The sequence below is a fragment of the Pteronotus mesoamericanus genome, unplaced genomic scaffold (genome assembly GCF_021234165.1).
Source record: "Pteronotus mesoamericanus isolate MK-2021 breed Mesoamerican mustached bat unplaced genomic scaffold, CSHL_Meso_final contig_94, whole genome shotgun sequence".
Taxonomy (NCBI): domain Eukaryota; kingdom Metazoa; phylum Chordata; class Mammalia; order Chiroptera; family Mormoopidae; genus Pteronotus; species Pteronotus mesoamericanus.
Genome location: NW_026555285.1, coordinates 31,489,626 through 31,511,240, shown reverse-complemented (window position 1 = coordinate 31,511,240; position 21,615 = coordinate 31,489,626). Strand labels below are relative to the sequence as shown.

The 21,615-nt window shown below is 33.1% G+C and overlaps 1 protein-coding gene across 10 annotated transcripts in view; it reads left to right on the top strand.

Annotated features, from left to right (window-relative positions):
- The window catches only part of MYCBP2 (MYC binding protein 2), a 275,901-nt gene that overhangs the window by 130,722 nt on the left and 123,564 nt on the right, over positions 1–21,615 (top strand). For all 10 annotated transcript variants that reach the window (XM_054586458.1, XM_054586462.1, XM_054586453.1 and 7 more), the window contains 8 exons: positions 1,206–1,302; positions 3,555–3,747; positions 4,323–4,597; positions 7,892–8,113; positions 11,849–12,040; positions 14,434–14,640; positions 17,476–17,607; positions 18,976–19,154. In XM_054586458.1, coding sequence (XP_054442433.1) covers positions 1,206–1,302; positions 3,555–3,747; positions 4,323–4,597; positions 7,892–8,113; positions 11,849–12,040; positions 14,434–14,640; positions 17,476–17,607; positions 18,976–19,154 — 1,497 coding nt within the window. The remainder of the gene's footprint in view (positions 1–1,205; positions 1,303–3,554; positions 3,748–4,322; positions 4,598–7,891; positions 8,114–11,848; positions 12,041–14,433; positions 14,641–17,475; positions 17,608–18,975; positions 19,155–21,615) is intronic.

Below are 21,615 nucleotides of genomic sequence, written 5' to 3'. Positions count from 1 at the left end.
TTTGAAACATTCAGCAAATTATAAGAAATTTATCAAAAAACATTTAATATTTTGTATATTTTTAAACTTTTTCTACATGAAGCTTTTTAAACTTTGCCTGATGACTCAGATTATCTGTGTTGTGCCAATAACAATATTTTAATGACTTACGCAGGGTGTGGCAAATGTAGATTTGCAATTGTGAGTATGCAAAAGTTTATTTTTGTATTATTTATTAATTATTGTATTATTTTCCATATGAACAACTGTAAAGCTACTATTGCCCCACCCTTTATAATGTCTTGATTTTACCACTGTCAAAGTGTTATAAACTAATAAAATTTGCCTTAGAGAAATGAAATCAAGGTGGTACATGGGAACTTTGGAGTAGGCCTGATTGATTTGCTGCAGTCTTATGTTTTCTTACTGTTCATCTTGTGAAGAAATGAATTAGAAAATTCCTTACTGCTGAAAAATTTTCACCTATACTTCAAATTCAAATAATAACTTGCTTATGTACACTATTTATAATATTTTACTGTTATTTAGAATTTTAACTTGCTTTATGGTAATGGAGACATATATGAAAGCATATGCTTATGTCCATCTACTTCTAGAAGATTTCTGCAATAATTTTTAGAATAAAATATGCAAATAGATATAAACCATCACTAAAAAAAAGTCATTCTTACTTTAAGGAGTAAAAGTCAAAAGGAATACTGATAGGACAGTAATTCTCTGTCTCCTATATCTGTCTTTCTGGTAATCACTTAAGAATCTGGATGATATGAATAAACCTCACTTTTCTCAAGAAGAGATTTTTGTTTGTGCTTATGCTCTTTATTATAGTTAATATTTATAATATGTAACACTGTGAACATAAACAAGTTGTTCGGGCTACTACTCCTTGGTGCACTTGTTGAATAACTTTTAAATAATAGAATTTAATAGTAGCATTAATACAGAATGTAAGTTACGTTGTCTAGTAAGAGATTCTCTACTACCCAGTTTTGCGATGGTGGGATTTAAATGATGAAATGATTGTGTGCTAAAAATTTTGCTTAGCATTGGAAAATGTTTCTAAAAAGCCCTATATTAGCATTTTACCTAACAAAAAATATTTAAATGTATAATTTAATTATTTCACATTGCAAAAGTATATATTTTGTGAGGAAAAATGTCATTAGCTTTTCAAGCACGAATTTATGTGTGTCTGCTGCCTTCAGGCTTCCAACCAGTGATGGCAGCGCTTCAAAGGGCAAACAGCAAACTAGTGAACCTGTACACATTTTAAAGAGATCTTTTGCAAGAACCGTCTCAGTGGTAAGCCATTTTTTAAAATTTCAATATTTTATCCACTGCTCAGTTTCATGTTGATGTTTATCATTTAGCTACTCTTCTAACACTCTATTTTAGCGTAGCTTTATGAACTCAGTTTGTTTTTGTATTAGCACTGACATTCCATGCCAAAGAATATGAACTTCAAATAATGAGAAAATAGAAATTGTGACCGATTTTAACATGCCTTGCTATTGCTGAAATAACTGGTGAATTTCCTGATAAGTCATGTATGAATATGTTGAAGAAGTTAGAACATGAAGTAAAACTTAAGGGTGGTGTTGCCCCCAAAATTTAGTTTTAATGCTTTAGGAACCAAATAGAAGAGTCTCATGTCTAAGGAGTGATTTTATTGAACTACTTGACATCACCATTCTACATTTAAAGATGCAACATGCTACTGAGGCTTCCTCTGTAGAAAAAAAAGTCAACATGATGTAATTGAAATACCATAGTATGTTACTTAGGAAATCTTGCTTTTTCATTTATTAGCTGAAGATGCTTATGCAACTTACCTACATACACTACGTCATAGTGTCATAAATTTTTTATGACATAAGGGATACATGACATAAGTTTTTTTCCCATCACCCTGTTATTACTATGTATTACTACTATTTACATTTTGATATATATCCTTCCAGCTATTTTTTATATATGCACATATTTATTGGTCTGCATATAAAGTGTGCTATGAACCTTGTTCTTTGTGTTTAATCATACTTCAAGTTTTGTATCTTCCTTTTCAAAAATTTTATAGTATGCACTGTGGACATATTCCATGTTAGGACATTTGGTTCTATTTCAGTCTTTTCTAATGTTTGCATCATATTACATAGAATACAGTAAGTCCTCACTTAATGTTGCTGATAGGTTCTGTGCCTTAAGCTAAATGATGAAACCAATTTTATAAACAAGGCTAATTGATATAAACAAGAGTTTAGCTCCTACACACCTCATCATGTTAAAACAAAATCATGTTTGAATGAAATAACATTATTTGAGGACCCACTGTATTTTATTTATTCTACTCTATTCCTATCAAAGGACTGTACATTTCTCAGTTTTTGTTGTTTTATTCATACATATGTGTCTTTGATTACTTATGTACTTACATCAATATTTCTACTGGAAGTAAGCTCATTTTAATTTTGATATATTATGCCAAATTGGCCTCCCAAAAAAGCTATCGCAGTTTATAGAGAATGTGCTTTGGATAAGAGACTACAAGATTTTTGGCTCCTTGGTAGCTTGGATTCTTTTAGCATTAAGATCAGGTTTGGTATCTTTTGATCCAAATCAGTATATATGATTATATTGTTTCTTTTTTTTACTGATCTTTTTTTTTTCTGTACTTAGTAATTTTTTTTACATTTATGTCTAAGTGATTTTGTGGTCATTAGGTAATTGTAATCTTTGTATAGAAAACTCATTCAATCATTTATTTAAAAAGTTAAGCTATAAATTTTTTTTTTTTTTTTTTGGTATTATTATACCAGAGGACTGGAATTTGGCAGGAATAAGGGAATAAGGTCTTTGCTCTAAGATTCATCTATGGTAGTATCCGTCATCATGCAAGCATGATAAAACCTTTAGACCAATAAATCTACAGTGGTGCTTATATCCCCATAAACCTGTATTTTAGAATTTTAAAAAATCCAAATAAAAATTTTTTTAGTATTTTTATAGTCAATTTTTATATTCTATTAACTTATTGCTATTTGGCTTAGTTTATATTGTAAAATTTAGTATGTAGATATAAAATAAGTTTTTTGATATCACTGATATCTTATACTAAGACGCATTATTTTAATTCAAAAATTATTTAAGTGTTTAAAATACTTTTGGCTTATTTTCACATTACTACTTTGAAAATGTAGAGTTTAATTTTCCTTTCAAGTAAACATGTATCTATAAGTGATTTTCTTGTGCTTTCATAATTACATGATAAACTAGATATGTTAGTAGCAGGGAAACTTAAAAATGTATTTGTAAATAGATAAATATTAAAGATATTTTTAATGATGCCTAACTACTTTACCACTTTTATCAAGCTTTAAAGATGCTCCTAATGGTAATTTAATGAGTGAACTAATAAAGTGTCTGTTATTTGGGCTACCAAAACTTAGTAAAAAACTTCAAGATAAAGTTTTGAAGTTGATTGTCATCTTCCATTTGATTCAACATATAGCATCATTTGAACTAATTGTTTTCTGTTTCTTCACATTCTGGATTAGGAATGTTTTGAGTCATTGTTGAGTATTCTTCACTGGAGTTGGACCACCTTAGTCTTAGGAGTTGAAGAACTTAGAGGATTAAAAGGATTCCAATTCACAGCTACACTTCTAGATTTGGAGAGGCTGCGCTTTGTGGGTACCTGTTGTCTGAGGTTATTGCGTGTCTATACCTGTGAAATTTACCCAGTGTCAGGTATGATGCATTTTTTAAATGATTTTGGGAAGAGAATATTTGAGACTTGAGAAGGTATACATAAGGATAGCCAAGAGTTTAAGATCCATTGGAACACACAATACAATATGCAGATGATGTATTATAGAATTGTACGCCTCAAACCTACATAATTTTATTAACCAATGTCACTCCAATAAATTCAATTTTTTTAAAAAAGATCCCTAGCTGCCTTTATGCTTACATACTGACTTATAAAGAGTAAAATACATTACATGTCATTCTGAAAACAAAAAGTCATGTTAGGCTAAAATTAAATACTCTAATAAATAAAGCGCTATTTTAAACAGATTCTGTCAAGTAGAAACATTTTGGACAACTGATTTGGACTTAACATGCTGAAACCAGTGTTGTGTGTTTTTCTGTTTAGATGTTAAAAAGAAATAATCTTGGACCACAATCTCTAAATTGTTTCCTTTCTAGGTCATGAGTATTTGTGATTTTTAGCTATATAAGAAATTACTTGAATTATATTGAATGTTTTCATGCATATTTATTACTCTATTTAATTACCAATCTGCTTTGTTTCCTTAAAGCTACAGGTAAAGCAGTTGTAGAAGAAACTAGCAAATTAGCAGAATGTATTGGAAAAACCAGAACTTTGTTAAGGAAAATTTTATCAGAAGGAGTTGATCACTGTATGGTGAAGCTGGATAATGATCCTCAAGGATACCTCAGTCAACCCTTGAGTCTCCTAGAAGCTGTTCTTCAGGAGTGTCATAACACCTTTACTGCCTGTTTTCATTCTTTCTACCCAACTCCTGCCTTACAGTGGGCTTGCCTTTGTGATCTGCTGAATTGTTTGGATCAGGTAATTTAAGTTTATGAAATGTTAGTTGAAAATACATTGCTTAACTCTCTTCAAGAAAATAAATAACAATTGCCTTAGTCTTTCTAACTTTTATAAAAGATAAATCAGGAAGTCAGTTTCAAGTATGTGACTTCTTAATCAAAGTTCAGGAAAAATTTTTCTTTTCACTTTATCATTTTTCAGTTGTAAAATTGGCAGGCCCAATGTGCAGCTGCCAGTTTGTTTTTTGAACCTGTGAGTGAGTGAGTGAGAGAGAGAGAGAGTGAGTGAGTGAGAGTGAGTGAGTGAGTGAAAAAGGACAGTAGTGAGTGAGCATGCGAGAGCCAGGAGAGCACTAGAAGCTCAGCCCCCACCACCCCATATCTGCAGAACAGGCAGGAGAGCGAGCTGTGAATACAATTGCATGCCGACATCCTTTATTTAAACGACAGCCCTCGTAAGTGTGTAAGCCCCACATCACAGTTTCAGAACACCTGAGGCAAAAATTTACAGAACTAAAGGAAGAAAGAGACAAATCTATGTTGATAATTAGAGACCTCAGTGTTTCTTTTTCAGTAATTAATAGAACAATTAGACAAAAAATCAGTAAGGAAATAAGAGATTTGAACAACACTATCTACCCCCTTGGTCTAATTGACATTTAAAAAACAGAATGTGCAGCCCTGGCCCGTGTGGCTCAGTTGATTCAAGCATTGTCCCATGACCAAAAGGTTGCAGGTTCAGTTCCTGATCTGAGTGGAATGGAAGACAACCAACCAATGTTCTTCTGTCACATCATTGTTTCTTTCCCTCCCTTCTTTTTCTTCCTCTCTCTAAAAAAAGCAATGAAAAAATGTCCTCAGGCAAGGATATAAATAAATAAATAAATAAACAAACAGAATGTTCAAATGCAGTATACATATTCTTTTCAAGTATATGTATAATATTTACAAAGATAGACCATAGATCATTTGGTAGGCCATAAAGTGTCTTAGTCTATTTCACAAGACTAAAATCTTAAAATGTTTTCAGAGCACAATAGAATTAAATTAGAAATAAATAATATACCAAGAAAAGTACCAAATATTTGGAAAATAGACAGTACTTTTAAGTAACCAATAAATCAAAGAAGAAATCCAAAGGAAATTAGAAAATATTTCACACTAAGAGATAAAAATATAACACATAAAACTTTGTAAGAAGTTAGCTGAAACACTGCTTAAGAGAGGAAATGTGTACTTTGAAATGCTAGTACCAGCCAAGAAAGATTTAAAACCACTGATCTAAGTTTCTACCTTAAGATGCCAGAAAAAAAAGCAAATCAAATTCAAAGAAAGAAGAAAGTAACTGAGAGGAAGGAAATAATAAAGATAAGAAGAGATAGTGAAATAGTAATAGAGAAAATTAATAAAGTCAAAAGTTTGTTCTTTGGAAATAAACAAAATTTAAAAGCTTCTAGAAAGTCTAACCAAGAGACTAAAGAAAGAAAAAATACAAATAAAATAGGGAATATCACTGTAGATCCAATAGACATCAAAATGATACTAAGGGGATATTGTGAACAAGTTTATACTAATAAATTAAAACAGAATAAAAGAGAAAAAATTCTTGTTAATTATAACTTAAGCAAAACTTGCACAACAAGAAATAAACCTGAATAGCCTTATATCCATCAAAAGTTGAATTCATTATCAAAGGCTACCACAAAGAAAACTCCAGTCCCAGATATTGTCATTGGAGACTTCTTTTAAACATGTAAGAGATAAATAATATCAATCTTTTACAAACTCTTTAAAAAATATAGGAGGCAACACTTCCCAACTAATTCATCAGATTAGCTTTATCCTGATACCAAAACCTGACAAAGCAATTAAAAGATTAGTATAGATAAATACTCAGGAAGCATAGAAGGAAAAGTTATTGACAATATTGTCAAATTATACCTAACAATATAAAAAATGTATCCTACCAAGTGGGATTTATCTTAGAAATGCAAGGGAATTTAATGATCAAAAGTCAATGTAATTCATATAACCTGGGTAAAGAGGGAAAATTATATGATCTCAGTAGATACAGAGAAAGTAAAATTGACCCTTGAACAATGTGAGGGTTAGGCGCACTGACCACCCACACAATGGAAAAGCCACATGAAACTTAGGTTAGCACTTTTTATATGCAGGTTTCCAACCACAGATCAAAAATAGTCATTGACAAAATTAGCATTTATTCAGTGATGAAATTTCAGCAAACTGGGATTTAAGGAAACTTCCTGAATCTGATAAAGGATATCTACAAAAAGACCTACAGCTAACATAAAAATTAATGGTGAAATATTGATTGCTCCCCTAAGTTTGGGAAGAACACGCAAGGTATCTTGTTCTCCCCACTTTTAGTCAACATTGTACTGGAATTTCTAGAGCCCCGTCCCACCCTCATCCCTCTCACAGAAGAAATTCAGACATCAGTCACCAGGATATTCTAGCCTAGTAGAAGGGCAGGCCAGTAAAAACATGTGGGTAGGTAACTTTATTTTTTATTTTACTTTTTTTAGCTATTTACATACTGATTTTATTTTTCTTGTCATGCAAAAAGAATGTTATTGTGATAAGAACATTTAACATGAGATCTACTCTCTTCACACATGTTGAGTACAATATAATATTGTTATCTGTAGGCATAATGTTACATAACAGATCGCTGGCACTAATCTTCGATAGATAAATGCTACTGACCAGGCTAACTTCAACAAACGTTGGCTTAACATTTATAATGTTGTTTTACTTTTAGCCTGTCTTTGTGATACATGTTTGATGAACAAAGTAATGTGTACATGGAATACACAGATTCCTTCATGAGTTAGGATGTCCTGTGTTGATAAGTTTTTAATTCTCATATTTGCTGTTAATTTTACCTGAATAAATTGTGCGGAATGATATACTTTTGTGACCTTAGTGAGATGTTATTAACCTTAGTGAAATGTTACAGTAGCACAAAATTACAATTTAAATTATTTGAGGCAAAGAGTTTCAGTGCTTGTTACTGGAAATGCCTTAAATATATATAAACTCATTTACTGGAGAACAGGAGGCTGATTTTTCTTGGCCATATTTAATAGATTTTCACCTTCATTGGGTAGTAACTTAAATGTGTTTTAAAGTATTAATGTAATGTTATCCTTTAATAAGACAATTACAGTGATTGAATTCTAAAGAATTTTGGTATGATTTAAAAGGGTATTTACCTTTTATATCTCCAGAAACTTGAATAATACTGATGCAGTATTTCTTAGGTGGGGTACATTTTTGTTTTCAAAAGGATATCCAAGAAGCAAACTTCAAGACATCAAGTAGTCGACTTCTAGCAGCTGTGATGTCAGCTCTGTGTCACACTTCTGTTAAGCTGACTTCTATCTTCCCTATTGCATATGATGGAGAAGTACTACTACGATCAATCGTTAAACAAGTTAGCACAGAGAATGACTCAACACTAGTTCACCGTTTTCCCCTTTTGGTAGCACATATGGAAAAACTCAGCCAGGTAGGTCTTCTTCTGAAATATTTTTTTATAGTGAAGAAATAAAACTGTAAAAGGAAGCATATTTAGCCTGGTTTTTATTCTTCTATATCAGTAAATATATTTCCAAGATACTTATGTATTTCACAAGAAAATCTAAATTAAGAAAAAATTTCTAATGTCTACCTATAAGTGAGTAGTCATTTTAATCTAATTTTTTATTTTTATTACTAACCTGTAAGAAATTTGGGAGTTATATAATGAATTCCTGTGTATTTGTTTTTGGCTGAACATTTGAAAGTTTCAGGTACTGTAAGAAAGTTTTATATTTTAATAATAATATTTTTTATTACCAAGATAGAATCCTAAGGAAATAAAGAATGTTTAAAACATTTTTATAACATTTTATTACATTAAAATAAATATTATAAGACTATAGTCATAGAAACATTCTCTAATAACTGCTTCTGGTTTATTAAAAAGCACTATAGAGAAAAATTAACAAATACACTGAAAACCATATATAATTGCTCGTTAATGAGAATCTTTAAAGTAAAGGTAAACAAGGGATAGAAAAATAGAAAAATTAATTATTGTACAATAGTAGTTTTCTGTTGACCGAAGCAACTGAAAAATTAAGAGAAAAATTTTAATCACATTTAGAAACAAAAAGGATAATAGCAGAATTGGAAAAAAATTTCCAGAGTCAATATACTATCTTCTAATATCTCAGTAAAAATAATAAAAGTAGCTCTAACAGAGCCTTTAGAGTAAGCCAGCAAGGGCAAAATTTCAGCCTTCCATGTCATTATATGTGAATGAAAGTTTGTTAGCGGTTATCAACTTACTTGTAAAAAATTAGGAAAAATAAATTTCCTAGAAAGTTGTATGCTGATGAGACCATGTGGGAACCTGCTAAACTTATAGATGGTTTATGGCATTATCTAATTAGTGTAAGTAATCTTTTTCTTCACACGATTCAGCACGTATTTATTGTACATCTACTATTTACTGGAATTTTAATTAGCTACTAGTTAACACAAGAGTGGAAAAAAAATAAATGCAACTCTTAAATTAGGGTATATAGAAAATATTTTTACAAGAGAAATTGTTAATTCAGTGCAGTGAATGTTTGCAAATAAAATTATCCAAGGAAATACTTGAAGATTAAAACTATGTGTGTATTTTATTTAAAAAAATATTTAAAACCTTAATTAGAGGCTTACCTGTACATTATTAAGTGAAATAGTTCAGTTTAAGTATATTGACTTGATAGATGATGGTTTAGCCTTTAAACATAACTATATTTACAATCAATATCAAGGCAAACATTTTTAAATTAAAAATATCAACCAAGAGTATATATGCTTTATGATGACTGACTATAAAATATCTATGCAAAAGGCATATATTTTGTAGTATGTATATAATACATATCTGGAAGAGAATAGTGAGAAATGAAAATAATGCTTTTTTGTTTATTTTTAATAATATTTTTATTAATCTGAGAGAAAAAGAGAGGTGTTGGTTTATTGTTTCACTTATTTATGCATTCATTGGTTGATTCTTGCATGTGCCCTGACCAGGAATCAAACCTGCAACCTAAGTGTATTGGGATGACTCTCTAACCAATGGAGCCACCCAGCCAGGGCCCAACAATATGTTTAAAACATTTTTAGAGAATTACTAACATTTGATGATTATTAACAATTAGTAATTTTATATTTTTATGTCTGTCTTAATAGTCTATGAAGATATATCATGATTAGTATGTATTCTCCTACCCTCTTTTTAATAGATATTATAGAGTTCTACCATTTGAATGTAGCATAATAATTGTAATCCATCTTTATATATATTTATACTTCTCATATTTCAGTGTTTTAAACAATGCTGTTGAAATATCATTGACTAAAATTTTATATATATTCATGCTGTTTTTTTCAAGGTTAAATCTTTATGAGTGGAAGTTTTTAAGTCAAAGGAAAAATGTTAAAAGACTTTGTTACAAATTGACAAAAATACCTTCCAGAAAGCTAGTGTCAGCTTGTATTCCCCACCACTAGTGAATAAGATCACCTTTTTCTAAAATTTTAGTGGCTGATGATGTGCTAAATTTTCTTTTTTTTCTTTTTGATTTTCCAACAAAAGCATATTGACAGTATCAACTCCATGTTAAGATTATACAGGAAGCTTCTTGTATTAATCTCATCAGTCACTAATTAGAAAATTAATGGGCATAACTAAGTAAACACACTCCACTTATCTCACCCCTTACACCCCAAGAAAAGTCCTTCCCACAAGATTATTGATAATGGAGGACAATCGGGGATTGAACTTTTTCAGAAGCTATCTTCCTGAGATGTTCCAGAAAGTAAAGTTTCTGGGGAATGAATGTGATATAGGGATTAAAAAAATTCTTATTTTAACAAAATTAATAATTGATTTTTTTTAAAGTCAGGAAAACCAATGACATGAGAAATTAACCAAAATGTTATGGTGATCTTGTTCAAATGGATAATACTAATAACTTAGAGATGGAAGATGATCTCTAAGTGATTTCTTTTTTTTTTTTCAGCCTAAGATTGTACATTAAGGAAGACATTGAAAATGATTTATAATAATGCTCTTGATGATTTTAACTAAAAGTTTACTTAATTTTCTCTAATGGATTGAAAGTACATTCATTTATGTATTTGATTTCTCTTTGGAAGGGCAATATAACTTTATGATCCTTTTCCACCCTGAAATTTTATGATTTTATGAAATCTGTTGAATCTGTATATATAGTATAGCTTGTAAAGTGGTATGGAATATAATAAGTATTGTGGAAGAATGTGTTTGCTTAGGAGCCCACTTGGTATTTACAATCACCGAATCGTAGCAAAGTGTTCCCCTTATTTTATAGAAGTTGATTCACTACTAAGAAACTGAAGCTAGATCTAAATTGCTTGTTTCCCTAGTTCACAGTAAAATTGAAAGGGTCGTTGGTCACAGTTGGCACCTTAATGAAATTAAATGCATTTTGCTCTCTGTCCACAATGGATAAAAGAGATAAATGTTTGTGCTTGATATCAATTAAAATAAATTAATCATCTTTTTCCTTTTTTCTGGGAAAAAACTATTTTCCTATTAGTCTTTAATGTGATTCTTTAGTTTCTTATCTTGAACTTTTTTCATTGGAAGGGGTTGGAATTTTTCTCTCCTCACTTATGAAGTCAAATACATAGAAGTTATAAAATTGTATAGGAGTAGTTATAGTAGAATTTCATATTTTTATGACATGCATGTACAGAAAGAATTGTGTTAGAAAATGGATTTGCTTAGACTATGGTATTTCTTAGTTTTTTTACCTCTAAATAGACCAGAAATAATTATCTTTGATTGGAATGTTAACTATAGAGAAAGTTTTTGAAATGGGATGAGTTTTATTCTGCTTTTCATGTATAATTGTTCTTAAAATGTTAAAGAATAAGTGAAATTGACAAAAAGCTAATAAAACATACCTTATAAATATGTGGTACTTTCATGATATACGGAGGCTAATAATTCAAAAAGAACTTCTAAGTGAAAAGTAGATATAGTGACTCCACGTACAGCTGGACAGATTTATAGACATAGACTGAAGTTTGGATTTTAAAGCTTTCAAGATTTTGAAATCAAGTGCTCGTATGAAGGAAAAAGACAAGATTTTGAAAGCTCATATGAAGGAAAATAAAGCAGTAGCTTGGAACTTTTTGTTTTCCCCATGTATCATAGAGTGAAGAGAATATCTCAGGGATGACAAGCTTCCGTGAAGTTCTGGAGAAAATGCTGGTTATTGTTGTGCTTCCAGTCAGGAACAGCCTGAGGAGGGAAAATGAGCTGTTCTCCTCCCACTTGGTCTCCAACACCTGTGGATTACTGGCCAGTATTGTCAGTGAACTGACAGCTTCAGCCCTGGGATCTGAGGTGATGTTTTATTTTGAGATTGGGTAATAAGCCCATGATTAAACTTCCCACATAGTTTCTTTTTTCATACATTTTGGCTTCATTGAAACTGATTTCAATCCCATTGTGGTTTTTTGTTTTTTCTTTCTTTTTTTGATTTACTCTTTATTATATTTTTTTTTCCATTACCATTTAGTCTCCTTATAGCCTCCTCCCCCTGTTTTTTCTTAAATAATACATTTAAGCTAGCTAGGCCGTTTTTCCGTTCCTTATAGCTCTTCCTTGCTTTTGTTTGCTTCCTCTCACCTACCTACCAAGGGTGTTATAGTAATACAAAATACAAGTATATATGTTTTTCTCTTAGCTGCTCCATTGTACAACCCCACGGCCATGTCCCAATCAAAGCAAAAATAGTTTGCGTTGCTGCATAATGAGTAATAAAAGTAGGACTACTACTATTAATGAACACATAGCGTGGAATAGGTAAAGAGGTTCTAAACTTAGCTTTGCCTACCTGACTGACCCTAGACAAAAATGTATGTAAGTCATGACTTTTTTTTATATAGTAAAATATAAATAACAGAACATTTATTATTTTATTTTTCTGTGTTCAGTGACATTAAGTATATTCACATAGTTGTATAGCCATCGTCAAGAAGTTTTAAAAGGATCAAATATTATGTTTAAGAAGGTCATTCTGAAATATTTTAAAGTACCTTTTACATTTTATAAAGTAATATATTTCACTGTTTCGCTGCCCTACAATATCTGTTTTATACGTTATCTAAACATTTTGGCTGAATTTGGTGAATGATGCTGTTTTTTCCCCCAAAAGCAGACAGTGCATTAGTTTTGAAAATCATGTCATAATACAAATTATATCATTCCAGTGAATACTTAATAACTAGCATTTAGTCAGTGGTCCCAGGTCTCAAGGTTCTTACAAAGGAATTTTTTTTCTCTATTTTACTTTTATAATTCCTGGCCTTTGCTTTTTCTTATTTATAGGTTTGTTGTAGAATCTATTCTGAATTAACTCATTCAGTCTACCCTTATTATTGATTCATCCTGACAGTTTAGCCTTTAAAGTTTTTTTAGGAAGGGGAAGGGAGGGAGAAAGAGAGGAAGACAAACATCATAGTATGGTTGCCTCTTGCGTGCCTCCCACCGGAAATCTGGTCTGCAACCCTGGCATGTACCCTAGACTGGGGATTGGACCAGCGACCCCTTGGCTTGCAGGCTGGTGCTCAGTCCACTGAGCCACACAAGCCATGTCAGCCTTTAGAGTTTTTCATGATTACATGCACCTAAGCAGATTTTAGTATCTCATCCTGGGAAACACTACCTCCATTTCTCAGTGAGATTAGACTATGGCCTTGGATGCCATTGAAACCCGGTCAGAAATTTAAAAGAAAAAAATTTTTTTAACTTATTCATTTAGCCTATAATACACTTCCCTTCTGTAATAGATCCTGGAAGAAAAAGTCTGTAGTGCATAGGTCCCCCTCAGAATGTTACTATCTAGGTATTCCCTGTGAACTAACCTTTCTAATGAAAAGGAATGCCCAAAATCATAGGTTCGTAATATACAACCTTGGAAGTTCCTAAAGGTCCTGTCTTAGATACCCATATTTTGTTCTTTTCCAGGGCAGTTTGTAATTCTTGCTAGAATTATAAACTTAACTTTTCTTCCTCTTGTAGGTCTTTCAGATTTTTGCAGCCAACTTACATCAGCAGCAGGATCTATAATTGAAAGGACTGGTTTTAAACCAAAATAAGTTATTTGATCCTCTCTAATGAAAGTCTGTAATTAGTGAGGTTATATTTGTATATATATTCAAAAATATTGAATGCCAAGTTATAATATCACTGTGTACATTAGTGTTATTCAGACCTAAGACAGAGCATTTTCTGCAAGTGAAGTCTTACTTGAAAATTCACAGATAAGAGTAGGTAGGGTCTGACTGAAGAGGGGAACCTGAGTTCACCTCTTTCTTGAATCCCTATGTCTGCAGAATTCCTAGAGCTCTGTGTGGCATAGATTGAAATCTATTGGTCTATAGATTATTGAGGAAATTTTTTGGTCTCTCCATTCAAGTGAGTAACAATTCATATGGTATGACTATGAGAACATTATTTTATAGTTCTGATATTAATAAATGAAGTATATAGTTTAATATGATTAAAAGAAGAAAATACTCTCAAGTGGTACTAATTGGTGAATATAGAATGATAAATTCTGGTTTTACTACTGGTTATTTCTTAATAGAATGTACTTTTAGGGAAGGCTTCAGCCCACCTGTTAAATGTATGTTACTATATTGAATTTCTTAGAAATCTTTGGATAGTTTTGTTAAAGGTATGTTGTTAACACTTAGGTAGACGACTGATGCAATTGCTTTTGTCATTCACAGATTGATGGACTTAATTCTCTTCACTCTGTTAAAGCCAGTGCTAACCGATTCACAAAAACAAGTCAGGGAAGAAGTTGGAACACTGGGAATGGATCCCCTGATGCAATCTGTTTTTCAGTTGACAAGCCTGGGATAGTTGTGGTTGGTTTTTCTGTCTATGGAGGAGGTGGAATTCATGAATATGAATTAGAAGTGCTGGTTGATGATGTAAGTAGCATTCTTACAGTGTTCATTTTGCTGTTTGTGTTGTGTGTTAGGACTTCTCATCATAATATGATAGTTCAAATCTTTGAGGGTTTTGCTGATCAGTCATACATAGATAGATGACAATAAAGAAATTGAAAGAGAGGAATTCCACCTGATTGCGTCTGTGCCATCTTGGGTCACTCTTGCCTCATACTTTTTATACTTTACATGAAGATTTTAAATGAAAAGACTGAAAATTATATAGCTAAGCCTCTGATTACAATCTTGAGTAAATATTTTTGCTAATTTAAGTTCTCAAGAAACAAGAGCAATATTCAGACTAATGTTATTTACTTGTGTCCTTGGTTAAGCAATTTTGTCATAGAGTGCTAATGGATGATTTTTAGTAAAGATATTTATTGAGGATACTTCTGGTCAAGATGGAGGCCTAGGTAGACATGCTTCACCTCCTTGTACAAATGCAAGAAAAATCACAGCTAACCTCAAAACAAAAAACACCCAGAATGCCAGAAAATTGAACTGCATAGAAGTCCAACAACCAAGGATTTAAAGAAGCCATATTCATCCAGATGGGTAGTAGGGGCAGATATGGGGAATCAGAGCAGAGAGGACACAGTGTGTTTCATGGAGAAGCAACAGCATTGGCAGAGAGGACAGTCCCACATTCACATGTGGTGGATAAATTTGGGAAAGATGATTAGGAATGAGCAATCCCAGCCCCAGGCCAAACCATGCAGCCCAGCATTCCAGTGTCGGGAAAATAAAACCTCATAACTTCTAGCTGTAAAATCCAGTGGAGGTTGGGCCAGTGGAAGAAACTGCTGGTCTCTTGGGAGAGTCCGTTTAAAGGGCCCACACAGTTCTAGAATGTTTGCAAACCCACCGACTCTGGGAATCTCCACCAGGGCAACAGCAGGAAGAGCGCTGGTCACACATGGGAAGTGGGTGAAATGACTGGAAAAGGGGTGAGTACCAGGCACGCCTCCATAAGCCAGGCAGCAGCATTGTCCCCTCTCTGACCCCTCCCCCACATGCAGAGTCACAAATCTGCAGAGTGAAGCAGGTTGCCCCGTCCTGGTGAATACCTAAGAATCTGCCCCATACAACTTAGCAGGTGCACCAAGACAGGGAGTCAAAGCAGCTCCACCTCATACACAGAAACAAACACAGCGAGGTGGCCAAATTGAGGAGACAAAGAAATATGTCATGAATGAAAGAAAGAACAAAACCTCAGAAAAAGAACTAAACGAAATGGAGATAGCCAGCGTATCAGATGCAGAGTTCAAAACACTGGTGATCAGGATGCTCAGAGAACTCATTGAGCATGGCAAAAACGTAAGGAAAGAAATAAGGGCTACACTAAGTGAAATAAAGAAAAGTCCACAAGAGAACCAACAGTGAAAGGAAGCTGGGATTCAAATCGACAGTTTAGAACATAAGGAACAAATAAACATTTAACCAGGACAGAAGGAAGAAACAAGAATTCAAAAAAATGAGGAGAGTATAAGAAGCCTCTGGGACATCTCCAAAGGTGCCAATATCTGAATCATAGGGGTGCCAGGAGAAGAGGAAGAGCAAGAAATTGAAAATTTATCTGAAAAAATAATGAAAGAAAACTTCCCTAATTTGGCAAAGGAAATAGACATACAAACCCAGGAAGCATAGAGTTGCAAACAAGTTGGACCCAAAGAGGACCACATCAATACACATCATAATTAAAATGTCAAAGGTTAAAAATAAAGTGAGAATCTTAAAAGCAAGAGAAAAGCAGAGAGTTACCTACAAAGGAGTTCTTATGAGACTGTCAGATGATTTCTCAAAGGAAACTTTGCAGGCAGGAAGGGACTGGCAAGAAATATTCAAAGTCATGAAAAGCAAGGACCTGCAACCTAGATTACTCTATCCAGCAAAGCTATCATTTAGAATTGAAGGGAAAGTAAAGTGCTTCCCAGACAAGGTAAAGCTAGAAATTCATTGTCACCAAGCCATTATTACATGAAATATTAAAGGGACTTACTTAAGAAAAGATCAAAACTATGAATATTAAAATGACAGACTCACAACTATCAACAGCTAAATCTAAAAAATACAAAGACTAAGCAAACAACTAGAACAGGAACAGAATCATAGAAATGATTGTTTGGAGGGTTATCAGCTGGGAGGGGGAGTGGAGAGAATGGGGGAAAAGATAGAGTAAGAAGCATAATCAGTAGGTACAGAATAGACAGGGAGATGTTAAGAATAGTATAGGAAATAGAGAAGCCAAAGAACTTACATGCACGACCCATGGACATGATCTAAGGGGTGGGAGGGTAGATTGCTGAAGGTAAGGAGGGTACTGGGTGGAGAGTAGTAAAGGGAGAAAATCAGTACAACTGTAATAGCATGATTGATAAAGTATACTTGAAAAGATATTGATTGATTTAGCTATTTTTTTGCTATATTCTCTAAAGTACCTCAGTTTTCACAAAGTTTTATTAAGGAGACAGAAGGTAGTCTTTCCTAATAAATAGCAATCTGACTTTTTTGAGCAATTTAAATTAATTATCTCTACTTCATTAGGCTCTATAATTAGATACAGCATTATTTTTATGAAAAGGTGGGAATCCTTTTAGGGTATCAGATGAGAGAAGTCCATTTACATGATTTAGGCTGTAGGCTCTACAGGAAATCAGATAAAAGTAGTTTTAGAGTACCAAACTTTTTTTGTAGGTACGGTGAAATGCTAAAAGTTAATTTTATATGCAAGGAACTAAAGTGCTTTTAAACATTGATTATAAGTCAAAATTATTCACATGATAAAGAATGGATTTTATTTTGGATTGCTTTACTTAGAGTGAACATGTAGGAGATTCAACTCATTCTCACAGATGGACATCTCTAGAGTTAGTTAAAGGAACCTATACAACAGATGACTCACCCAGTGATATCGCTGAAATCAGACTTGACAAAGCTGTTCCTTTAAAGGTAATTTTACTAATATGTTTCTTTTGTAAGTAAGAAGTATTATTATTCAGTTTACCTAAAAAAAATAGCAAAACGTATTCCTGTACGTGGTGCTTTAAATGTTTTAAGAGTACCTGCTATATTCATTCTATTGTACTGTGTAATATTCTGTTGTTACAAAAGATCTCTTAAAGTCTGGGATAGTGAAAAGTATTGCATAGTGAAAGATGTTGTTAGATTTTGGAGTCAAACAGACCTAGCTTCAGATACCTACCCTTTCACGTATTAGCTCTAAGACATGGGCCATGTCATCATTTAACCAGTATGAGACATACCTGTAGATTGGGAAGGATATACCTACATTGTAGTGCTCTTCTGATTAAATTAAATAATGGAATAAATAGTTGCCTCAATTTCTAGCACAGTTTAGAAACTCAATAATAGTTCCTGTCGTTCCTTCTCTTACTGTGCCAGCTTATTTAAAAAATAAGTGGTCTTAACAAACAGTATTAACTATTAAAATTATTATTACTTTATATAACTTGATTACCTGACACTAAATCACTTTATCAAAACAGAAACTTTACTTAATATTAAAGTAATTATTAATAAGTAATTCTGAATGCAACTGTAATAATTCTCATTATAAAAGTAGAATTTTACATAAGTTAACCAGAAACTTCATCAAAAAGAGTTTAGATACCAAAACACACACAAAAAAACTGTTACTGTGCAGTTTATATCATGACTCATAAGGAATCTAGACACCAGTATCTGTATCTCATTTTCTATGTACAGTGCATCATATTTTAGACAACTTTTTCTTATGAATAGTTTCTCCCATGTCTGCCTCTCTGTTTCTGTTTCTGTTCCTGATTATCTCTTAATATAAGAATATAATGGACTCACCATTTTTTTTCTGTCATTTAAAGTTATTTTAAAAGTTAAATTCATCAGAGGAAAGTATTATCTTACGAATTTATAATCTTTTATTATGGCTGATTCTCTTCACAGAGTCATTCAGAGCAGGAACCAGAGTCACACAGCCTGTATTTAAATCCTAGTTTTGTGACTTTGGGCAAGTTGCTTAACTTCTCTGGGCCTCAGATTCCTTGTCTGTAAAATAGAGATAATAAAGGTACCTTATAAGGTCATTTTAAGGATTAATATAATTAAGTCACAAAAACTACTTTAGGACAGTTTCTGTTAAAGAAATAAATATCACTAAGTGTTAGTTATCATCCTGTTTGATTCATTGAAGACTCACTTAACCAAGTCATCTATATATATGAGACAGATTGAATTTATTTGCCCAGTTTACTACAGAGTTCTTTTTATCTTCTATATATTATGAGTAAATATGAATATGTTTTACTTTTTATTGCGAAGGAAAATGTTAAATATGCTGTGCGTTTGAGGAACTATGGCAGCCGAACGGCCAATGGAGATGGAGGAATGACCACAGTTCAGTGCCCTGATGGTGTGACGTTTACATTCAGCACATGCAGCTTGAGTAGTAATGGTACAAACCAAACCAGAGGACAGATTCCACAGATACTTTACTACAGGTAGGCGTGTGTGTGCAGATAAAGACCTATTTTAAAGTGGTAGAACATATACAACTTACTACCAAGGTACATGGTAGTTATAAGTGAATGATACACTGTGTCTTTCTTGCACATAGTACTTGTGTTAATTCATATTAATACATCTCATTTTTTAATATGTAATAGTTTTACTATAATGGTGAGTGCTTTGAAATGTTTTTTGCCATTATTTCTATAGTACCTTTGAAACTTAAGTACTGGGCATATGTGCTGTTGTCACTTTTATAGTTTGCAGTCTACCACTTCAAATTTAAATAGAATGTATTTATTTCTTTTTCAAAAGTATCTAAACTGATAATCAACTTACCAAAGTACTAATATTGCCTTGATATTTTGTACAGTCTGCAGAATATTTTGATGTCTGTGAATCTAGTCCCTGGGGCCCTTGAATGTGTAAAGATGTATTTCTTGTAATATATTTAACAAAACCATTCCTTATGTAAACAGTAGGAAATATAAAAAATTATAATTTGTGGTTAAAAAAACTGTTAAGTATATATTTCTCACTGAATATGAATTTTCCTGCAGCAACTTAGCTGGAATCCTAGGGACTAGTGTGTACCAATCACCACATTTGTCCTCAGCCTGACTTAGCATCAAATCACTGAAGTTGCACATCACTTTCAGAGGCTTGCTTCTTCCTTGGTTTCCTTCATAAACAATATGGAGACATTACCTAGGCAGTTAGCACAAAACTGTTTCCCTGGATATAGATTTTCTGTTCCTTTCTGGTTGTGAAATAGAATAGAAATACTAGGTATTAAATAGCAACATATTGGCATGTTGCTGCTGAGATACAAAAGCTTTCTAATCCTTTCACCTCAATCATAAAAACTTTCAGTAACCTAGCACTAAAGTAAACACTGCCTTTTTCTTTTTCTCAAACCATAGATTAAAAATCGTATCATACACGAGAAAAGTTACATATTTCAAAAGCTGAAGAGCCCCTTAAAAACACCTGCTATCTGCCCTGGCCAGGTGGCTCAGTTGGTTGAAGCATTGTCCTATACTAGGGGTGTCCAACCTTTTGGTGTCTCTGTGCCACACTAGAAGAAGAGTTGTCTTGGACCACACATTAAATATATTATGACACGTAATCACAAATTAAATCTCATAATGTTTTAAGTAAATTTATGATTTTGTGTTAGGCCTCATTCACAGCCATCCTGAACTGCGTGTGGCCTGCTGGCCACAGTTTGGACACGCCTGCATGTAGACCAAAAGGTTGTGGGTTTGATTCCTGGTCAGAACACACATATCTCTAGGTTGTGGGTTCAGTCCCTGGTCAGGGCACGTATGAGAGGTGTCTAGCTGATCAATGTTTCTCTCATATTGATGTTTCTCTCCCTATCTTTTGCATTCGTTTCCCCTCTCTCTAAAATCAATAGGCATTTCCTCAGGTGAGGATTACAAAAAAACTCTTCTGTTATCCAAAGTTTATATCTTCTACAAAATACAGTTTTAGGTATCTTGATTTTATTTACCAAGCTTTAATATAAATACCCTTAGCTTCAATTTTAAAATTGTTTTAAAAGATTAAAATCACTTAACTTTAAATACCATTTTCTTCCAGTGGCTTCCAAGTATGTATCTCTAGCTTTCCTCTCCTCTGGGCACTAGACTAAATATTCAGGTCCCTCTTTGATATTTTTATTTGAGTGAAAGTAATAGAGAAGATGATGATGATGATGATAGTTAATGTGGGCTGAGCACTTACTGTGTGCCATGCAATGCTCTGTTTTACCTCTGCCCTCTCAGCTATTCCCCAAAGTTCTCTAATGAGGGTAGGTGCTTTTCCTGTCCCGTCTTTACAGATGAGGGAACTGAGACAACCAGGTTAAACAGCTTGCTTAAAGGCACACTGATATTGTGGTCTTGGGGTTTGTAAGCAGGAAATTGAACAACTCACTCTTAACTACTATGTCACACATCCACTTTAAGGCTGCTTTAGGTAGTTGGCTAACAGACATCTTAGTTTAATGTGTCCAAAGTAGTCCTTGTTCTCCACAATTTCAGCCAAACTCCTTGGAGTCATTCTTGATTTCCTTCTTTCCCTCATGCTTTACATCTACTTTATCAAATCTTGGTAGCTATACTTTTAAAATGTCACATTACTCCCAAAATTAAGTCCAGTTCAAACCATCACTTCTACCTGGGTAACTTCTCAGCCTGTAAGCCATTCCCCCTCCTTTCATGTTGCCTCCTACAATCAGTTCTCCACAGCGCAGCTAGAGTGACCTTTTATCATGTAAATCGTATCAAGTTGTCCTTGCTTAAAATTCTCTCATAAATTTTCATTCCCGTTTGCGTATAAGATGTAATTGTTTCTGTGGTGTGCACACCTCACGTGATCTGACTTCTGGTTACCTTCCCCGCTGTGTCACTCTTCACTCTTGCTCCTTGCATTCCTGATACACACGTC